The 8,221-nt window shown below is 31.5% G+C and overlaps 3 protein-coding genes across 4 annotated transcripts; 2 read left to right on the top strand and 1 right to left on the bottom strand.

The window, feature by feature from the left end:
* Nucleotides 1-951: 951 nt before the first annotated feature.
* LOC106719220 (gamma-aminobutyric acid receptor-associated protein) lies at nt 952-1,709 on the bottom strand. Its single transcript, XM_014513505.2, has one exon. It carries the CDS (start codon nt 1,584-1,586, stop codon nt 1,233-1,235), a length of 354 nt encoding a protein of 117 aa, XP_014368991.1. The 5' UTR covers nt 1,587-1,709; the 3' UTR covers nt 952-1,232.
* Nucleotides 1,710-1,912: 203 nt separating this feature from the next.
* On the top strand, nt 1,913-3,398 carry LOC106719107 (U3 small nucleolar RNA-associated protein 14). Its single transcript, XM_014513361.2, has 4 exons — nt 1,913-2,162; nt 2,708-2,947; nt 3,024-3,188; nt 3,260-3,398. The coding sequence occupies exons 1-4, from the start codon at nt 2,046-2,048 to the stop codon at nt 3,395-3,397; spliced, it is 660 nt and encodes a 219-aa protein (XP_014368847.1). The 5' UTR covers nt 1,913-2,045; the 3' UTR covers nt 3,398.
* A 1,150-nt stretch (nt 3,399-4,548) lies between these two features.
* LOC106719139 (E3 ubiquitin-protein ligase RNF146-A) lies at nt 4,549-7,760 on the top strand. 2 transcript variants are annotated; one of them, XM_014513397.2, is made up of 6 exons: nt 4,549-4,698; nt 4,831-4,916; nt 5,193-5,340; nt 5,509-5,700; nt 5,944-6,109; nt 7,067-7,760. In XM_014513397.2, the coding sequence occupies exons 1-6, from the start codon at nt 4,671-4,673 to the stop codon at nt 7,077-7,079; spliced, it is 633 nt and encodes a 210-aa protein (XP_014368883.2). In that variant the 5' UTR covers nt 4,549-4,670; the 3' UTR covers nt 7,080-7,760. The 2 variants fall into 2 exon arrangements, with proteins under 2 accessions (XP_014368883.2, XP_014368885.2); XM_014513399.2 differs by lacking the exon at nt 7,067-7,760 and adding an exon at nt 6,207-6,362.
* The last annotated feature ends 461 nt before the right edge of the window (nt 7,761-8,221 follow it).

Below are 8,221 nucleotides of genomic sequence, written 5' to 3'. Positions count from 1 at the left end.
TTTAAAACGTAAACTTTAAAAAATCCTTGATGGCCTTGACACTTAATTTTTATTTTGTTAAAATGTAATAAAGTCACACAGCCACCAGTAACTGGTTGTGTCTTGGTAAAGTACAGTTGTTCCTTTAGGAAGCTGGTTTTATATTGTACAGTCAGCTACATAAATACATAGACATAGCTTATGAAATTTGGTTTCAAAAATATGTGTGCACATATTTGTCTGAATGCTTTCTAGCATGTTATTGAAGGATACATACATTGTTTATACAGCTGACTGTACAATTCATTTTTTTTGTTGCTTGTGAGAAATATTGCCTTTAAATGTCTTTGAGTCTTATAGGTTTGTTATTGAATAGAGTATTTCTAAGTTAAGATTTTTCTTTTTATGACAGCTAGCAATCAAGTTGGGGAGAAATATATTGGCACAACAAAATTTCCTTCACAATAGCCTTGAAACACTTCCCACTGGACCATGTGAACAACATAATGTTTACAAAATAATACTGATAGTGGAGAGACAGTGGTGGTGCACAATGATACTTGAAGGTGGGATCAGAAACTAACAGGGTCATCATCTCTGTTTTTTCAAACTGAATGAGAGTGACAACTAGTGTTTTAGCAGTGGCAGTGGTAACTAAAGGTAAAATTGCCAAGACATTAAATAAGTCCCAACTAAAAGACTTCTTTTGAGATAGTTGGGTTTATTGTTGTATTTAAAAATATTTTGAGTGACTGCAAAGACAATGCAGAACCTGAATGTTTCACAATAGCTGTAGTCATGTTATTGCATTAATGGAATTTATAATATTAAACAAATTGTCCAACAAAATAGTATGATTTGGCCTTTATTGTTAGTTCTTTTAGTTTTCCATTTTTCATGCAATATAATTACATCAATTGATAGCAAATTATCATTAGTTACCTAGCAAAGGTTGATTAGTAAAACTTGATATCCTTTTTGTATAGCTTTATTGTTTTGTTACAGAAATTATTACACTCTTAATCAAACAAAGAAATTGAGATAATGTTTTTGCCCACATTTGTGATATTCCTAAAAGTATAACAACATTGCATTAAACATAGAAATGAAAGTGGAAATTGCAAAAAAATCAAATATCACCATTACAACATAGTACATCAATATTGCTAAGCCTTAATCCTAAATAGTCGCCATATGCAGACATATTCACGAATGACGTTGATAAATGGGTTTTATAATTGTAAAGATTTTAATTAATAACCATAAACATTTTCATCGGAAAATGCAATGTACAAGAAAAAGTCTTCATCGTGATGCTCTTGATAGAGTGAGCCCATTGTAGCAGATGTAGGAGGAATGACGTTGTTAACGAAAAAGAAAAGCGCGTCCTCGGGCCGAAGGTGAATACGTTTCCTGATCAAAAAATAAAACTGTCCAACCGTGAGATCAGATGGTACCAAATACTTCTTTTTGTCCAGGTCTCCTAATCTGGCCTTCGGCGCTTTCTCCACGATCACTGGAACACGATCCGGATATTTCCTGCGTATTTTCTCACCCTCAGTCTTCCTCTTCTCGAAAGAATGTTCTTCTTTGTATTGGAACTTCATTGTTAGGTATAATTCACGCTATAATTTCCAAATTGACGGAGCTGAATCAGAACTGCGACTTGTTTTTTGTTTTTGCGTTATTGTTTTATTAACGCAGTGACGCAATCAGCTGATATGACAACATTGAGAATTGAGCTTTAGAGATTTTTCATTCAACGACAAAGACGCCAAAAATCAGCTGCAAAATTTTAAACGCTGGTTTATTTGTTAAAAAATGTAATTCTTAGTTGTATTTTAATTTTATGTTTTTTTCTTCGAGTTTAATTATTGTCCTTTTCTGTCAAACTTTTTATTTATGGTAGAAAATCTGGCAATTAACTGGTAGGTGAGATGCTCTTTGGTGATGGTTGTCTTTGGATTCTACCTGCAACAAGAAAAGCGTCCGTTTACGTTTACTGCTGAAGATAATTTTAGCACCTTTATTTATACTTCTGAACATATCTGATTTTAACTGTAAGCATGCGTAAACGAAAGTCACTCAAAAAAGCTGATGATGACTCCGATGGATCAGAGCAAGGCGGGGAACCCGAAGAATTTCAAGATTCTGGTGAAGATTGGACACCGGATGCGGATTCGGTAACGTAGATGTGCTACTTCAATTATAATGTAAAGCTATAATGAATACTTATTAATACTGTGAATTTTTGAATAACCACGCCACATAAAACCATACGTCCAAATAAGTCTTCTATTTTTTTAACGTGAATTAGGTTAGGATTCTGTATTGGCGTCATATTTGTTTCCTTACTTACATTACATTTGTCGGCCAATTTTTCGTATAAATCAATAAAAGCGACATTGTATATTCGTCATCAATTAATTCCTTCATACTACAATTATTTACTGCTGAAAAATGAAAAGAACTTGTAATTGATTACGTTTATATTTCATTACAAATACATGTACCGAAAAAGGGTACTGCTTTTTCGTTTTCCGATGTACACTATGGGTTTATAGTACATTCTGTGAATCAAATTGCTTGTCATATCTTGTCATTGCTTTATCTGGTCTTTTAAAAACCATAATTTTTTTAGATTAGCTATAAGATACATGAAAAATATTTCTATAAAAACCAGTTAAAATAAATAAATATATTTATATATTTTTATTTCCTTTTACAGAATGAACAATCTACCCGTGGTGGGCGCAAAAGAACTTCACGGGCTGCAGTGAATAATTCAAAAAAGAAACGCAAAAATTCTACATCAGAAGAAAGCGAAGGGGAAGGTGAAGAAGATGAGGAAGCGGAAGATGAAGAAGGTGATTTAGATGAGGAAGAGGGTTCAGATGAAGAAAAGAATGGATCCGATGGAAATAAATCTGACTCAAGCCAATCAAAAGATGTACCAAAGCACTTTCATGTATGTAGAAACATTTTATTTCATGACATTTTACCACTGTTTATTATGAAATTAATGTGATTTATTACCATTTTAGTCTGGAAATTTTGTCTTGCTGAAATCTGATGTTAAATGGGACGGTGACACAGTAGTTTCAAAACTTGATGAATTAAATTTGTGGAAAATTGATGGAAAAGCATTATTACAAAAGTTTATACCTATGGAATCAAATGGAAAAATTCTTCACAAATGCACATGTGTGGTAAGTTCAACAGTTACTGCATTTTTATTTAAATTTGACAAATCTATTTTTAATGATAAATTTATTTACAGTACTCTGGATGGAATGTTGACAACCGTGAAAATTATTATCCAATCACAGAAATCTTGGACCGCAATCCTAGAACTGATTCAAAAGAAATATGTGTAGCATTGAATCTTGATGATCTAATTACAGTAAGAGACAAGTAAACATGAGGTTTTTTTACTTAATTGAATTAGATAAGTCAAAATAATAATAACTTAGCACTGCATTCCACATTACAATATGTAATTGACTTTATAAAAAGGGGATTAAATGTTCAATAAAGATTTATATGTTCTTTTTACTGCTTAGGTCTGAATCTATTTCCTTTCCTTTCCTGTAATAATAACAATAATGTCTAGAAGACATTCATGCAGACCTCTAAGCAACAGATGATAAGTTACAATCCCTGGTCTTTAGGAGACCTAAGATTGAAGTATGATAAGTATAGGTAATAGAATATAAAATGGAAGTCCTCTTTGGTAGTTTTCTGTATTCAGCTTTGATTTGATATATCTGTTGATTGCCTAGGTTTGTTGCCAGTTGCAGTGAGTTTTAGCAGTAGGTACTAGCGCTCTGAGCGAGATTTTTACGGCGCCCTCTTTTTTTTATCATACCTTTGGAAGGATTATATCATCCTCATCAGCTCACTGTACTTCTCCACTGAGGAGCTTGGAGCTTACCCTAAGTTAGGGGTGGCAAGGCCATAGTCAACCGTAGTAGGGAGCGTCGGCGCCTCAGGGGTTAAGCGCTTGACTTGTAATCTGCAGGTCCTGGGTTTGAATCCCACCATTTACCAATGTGAGTTTCGATTTACTTATATACATTTATCCGACGTTGTTACGGCGAAGGAAAAGATCGTAATGCAACCTGCATATATCTGATAAGAAATTCAATGATTTGTGTGAAGGCAACCAACCCGCACTGGGCCCGCGCGGTTGTCTATGGCCTAGTCATCCCCAACTTGGGGTAGGTTCCGAGCCCCTCAGTGGGGACGTATAGTGAACTGATGATGATGACTAGCGCTCTGGGCGAGATTTTTACGGCGCCCTCTTTTTTATCATGCCTTTGGAAGGATTATGTTATCATTTATTCAGACTATTAATTCATCACTATTATTAGTTCGAATCATCACCACCGGTACCAACCGAAACCGTGCAAAGGGAGATTATCAAATAGGCACCTAAGCCTATCCATGTGATTGTGGGTGATTGACCTTTTTCCAAAGCCCCAAATGTTATTTTATATAATCTGTACTAGTATTTGTCTATGGTTGATCAAGTCAGTGTCAAATTAATAATCTTCCGTTTCCCATTGTTTTCATACCAATTTGTATAATCTTTTTCTGTTTCGTATTTTGACTTTGACAAATTGTAATATATTTAAAAAAGATTGATTATTGTTTTATTACCAAACAAAATATAGTGCTAATAAATAAAAATGGCAGATGTTCAACCAGAGTTTCAAGGTAAATTGTAGAAAATCTTCAAGGCTCCAACCATGTCACATCAAACAATAGTGAAAGTAACTGAAGTTCATTAGCTTAAAAGGTCGTAATTAGTGAATATAGTTTAAAACCCATTTTCCGACTTGATTACAGAACAATATTGTGCGGTTTGCTTACAAAAGTATGATCACCCAACTAAACTTCCCTGTGGTCATATTTTTTGCTTTCTTTGTACTAAGGTAAGACGGGCACTTTGTTTTTAATGTTTGTTAAGACAGATTACATTTTCTCAATACTCTTTAGTATACCTGAATGTATTGAATATGGAAAAAACTCCAAGAAATAGGTCTTAGTAAATAATAAGAAAATAAAAACTAATAAGTTAAAATAATATATTTGAACACACTACATTTTAACTACTTTTAGTATTACGATAATTAGTTTCTAGATCATTCTTTAATTGATTGTTGTTTTATAAACATAAGGGAATTAAAAAAAACTGTATTTATCATCAGGGTATAGCTCTGCAAAACAAAACTTGTGCAATGTGCCGTAATGTCATACCAAATGATTATTTAAATAATCCTGTCTTGCTATCACATGACAAAAATTCAGAAGAAAATCGCAATCAGGACTATCAGTGGTACTATGAAGGGGGAAATGGTAATTTATTTACATTATCCATTATTTATCATTACTTTTTTATAACCTGTAATTATGTAGTTCCTAATTAATCTGTGTGTTTATTGCTTCTATCTATAACTTTTGTGGGTTGTCTTTAACATAGTATAAACATGTGTATTAAAGACTATATAATATATTTTATTTCAGGTTGGTGGAAATATGATAGACGTAGCAATAGTTATTTAGAAGAATTGTATAACAAAGGAGAAAAAGAAGGGTCTCTACTATTGGCCGGCAACTTGTATCGAATAGATTTTGAGAAAAATATTCAAATACGTGTTAGTGACCAAACAAAAACACGCAAAATACGTCGAGATACACCATTTTTGCCTGCTAAAGGTTTGTATTTATATTCATAAATCATTTGATTGAAAAAGCTAATGAGATAATAATGAATTGATGAAAATAAGACATTTTTAGATAAAAGCACTTTCATAGTCTAAATCTAAAACTGAAGTCTGACATTTGCAATATGCATTTCAATCTTCATACATTTATTTTTGCTATTACAATTCAGTTGGAAGAAAGAATGTTTCAAATTAGATGAGATACACAATATTAAAATGTTATTAATAATTTCAGGCATTGCCGGGATTATTGTCAGTAGCAGTATAGACAATGTGGCATCTACTGATATTCAAGTTATAGAAGATGATGAAAGGGATGAAGAGGTTGATACAAGCGTTGAAATTATTAATGATAACTCTTCAGATGAAGATTCCTTTTCCGAAATGGTTCGTAATTTAAGGTATGTCTTAAGTTTTTAAAACATAACAGGCAACTCTAGGTTTATTTATTGTAAGTTTATGATATGTATCAATAACTTTTATGTGTCATAATTTCAGTGTTATTACATTGGGGGAACAAGAATCATCAAATAATTCCCCAGAAACAGAGAATCCATAAATACATTTGGGTCTATAAAAATAGATACTTGTGTAAAATAAAATATAAATTATGTTTATTTTAAATAATATGTACTCAATACCAAGCTAACATTGTTTTGTTACATAATAAAATCTATTTCATTACACTCGGTCATCTCTCATTTATATACCTCATTCTACATAAACATGAATTTTCATTACTATAACACTTGTATAAAAACAATTTCTGGTTTCCAAAAGAGGCTTCTTTGAAATACAGAGGTAAATTAAGTTTAATAAAACATGTCTTTTTTTCAATAGCAAAATGATTTCATTTTGCTAGAAACAAAACAAATAAAATATTCATATTTATAGTAATCTAGCTTTTACCCGCGACTCCGTCCGCGCGAAAAAAAAAAAAAGAAAACGGGGTAAAAATTCTATGTCCGTTTCCTGGTTCTAAGCTACCTGCCCACCAATTTTCAGTCAAATCGATTCAGCCGTTCTGGAGTTATAAATGGTGTAACTAACGCGAATTTCTTTTACATATATCGATGCAAACCAATAATGTGGTTGTAAATAAAAACTTCCTTCCAAGTCAAGGCCTACAAAAAGCTGTAGAGCTGAGGAAGAAATAATTAAATCTGAAATCCTAGTTAGCGGTTCTTTTAGGCATACTTTGAAATTAGGAATTGTAATAATAACCTTTTTACTGTTTACACTACATTAGTAAAATTCCATTACACCATACAGGTATCTTACATTAATATAATAACTGTATTGTTATGATGTGAAGAAGTATTTTATTGAGATAATTACATAAATGTTATGTTTTTAAGGCCCTACTCATAAAAAAAATGAAAACAAGACAACATGGCTGTTGTATGTATGGAACCGACAGTAAATAAAAAAACTTGAAAAATTCCAAGAACTTTAAAAATTCTTTAGATGTTGAGCAACACCTTGGTATGTATATGCCACAAAGGAAAAAAAAAGGAATTAAAGAAGACTGGATCTTACTGAATTGGAAAATATTAAACTATGCACAGCTGGCTGTTGTCAAGTACCAAGGAAATTTAATTCTCAACCTGGTTATTATTAATATCTATTAAAATTTAAATTTTACCATTTATCTATAAAAGTTGATTACGAAATATATAATATACTTAGGTATGGCAGCTGTCCAATCAGGGGATTCAAACCTGGAATCTTGCAAAAACAATTCTTAGCAAATGTTTATGATGCAGTTGGCCTAGTAAAAATATTTGTGACAATCGCCATTGTTAGGTCATCGTCAATTATGTCAAAATTAGTAGTGACATTTTTGTTGTACTTTAAGCACGATACAATATAAATTTTAATACAAATTTCGTTGATGACAATACAATGACTATTGTTACAGTTATTAATACTAGGCCCACAATTCATCAAGACAAGGCTTTATTAAAACTTATGTTAATCATGATAATTTTGAGGAATTTGTTAATCATATAGAAGTTTAAAAATGGTAGATTTTTGTATTTTCTATTATAATGCAGCTAAAACTACTCTTGTGTTGTCATTTAAAAGTTTTATATGTAATAAAAAAAATATAAATAACATTTATCCTTCTGTTGCTTATGCATTAAGTTATTTTTCTATTTTATGTTGAAAGATGATTTTTATTTTTAATGTTAATTACTCCAATAAATTACAAATTATATTTTTGTATCATTGCTGATGTTCTTTTACATACTATTCACTGTGTATAAGGTTAACATAATTTTAAAAGGGAGTGCACAATAATCACAATTTTTATGGACTTAGAGTGCATTTCAAGAGGCCAAATCATTAAATTTAGCAGTATTTATTGAAAAAGTGGCAGATGACATTTGATTTTCCAATATCTGTAATTAAATAAAATTTGAAACTAACAAAACTAAACACATAACTTTAAAATTTTTATTATCTACATCATTAACTACTAAAATCTTGAAACTACCAAGGTCTTACAG

Source organism: Papilio machaon, chromosome 12 (assembly GCF_912999745.1).
Source record: "Papilio machaon chromosome 12, ilPapMach1.1, whole genome shotgun sequence".
In the NCBI taxonomy this organism is placed as follows: Eukaryota; Metazoa; Arthropoda; class Insecta; order Lepidoptera; family Papilionidae; genus Papilio; species Papilio machaon.
Note: the sequence above shows the minus strand (reverse complement) of the source record. Positions and strands in the feature narration are given on the sequence as shown.

What these genes read in the sequence shown, in the direction of transcription:
- LOC106719220 (XM_014513505.2), bottom strand. Translation starts at nt 1,586, where the DNA reads ATGAAGTTCCAATACAAAGAAGAACATTCTTTCGAGAAGAGGAAGACT.
- LOC106719107 (XM_014513361.2), top strand. Translation starts at nt 2,046, where the DNA reads ATGCGTAAACGAAAGTCACTCAAAAAAGCTGATGATGACTCCGATGGA. An exon ending in GGACACCGGATGCGGATTCG is followed by an intron (nt 2,163 to 2,707) that starts GTAACGTAGATG and finishes TTCCTTTTACAG; the next exon opens with AATGAACAATCTACCCGTGG. An exon ending in TTCACAAATGCACATGTGTG is followed by an intron (nt 3,189 to 3,259) that starts GTAAGTTCAACA and finishes ATTTATTTACAG; the next exon opens with TACTCTGGATGGAATGTTGA.
- LOC106719139 (XM_014513399.2), top strand. Translation starts at nt 4,671, where the DNA reads ATGGCAGATGTTCAACCAGAGTTTCAAG. An exon ending in TTTGCTTTCTTTGTACTAAG is followed by an intron (nt 4,917 to 5,192) that starts GTAAGACGGGCA and finishes ATTTATCATCAG; the next exon opens with GGTATAGCTCTGCAAAACAA. An exon ending in GAAATGGTTCGTAATTTAAG is followed by an intron (nt 6,110 to 6,206) that starts GTATGTCTTAAG and finishes TCATAATTTCAG; the next exon opens with TGTTATTACATTGGGGGAAC.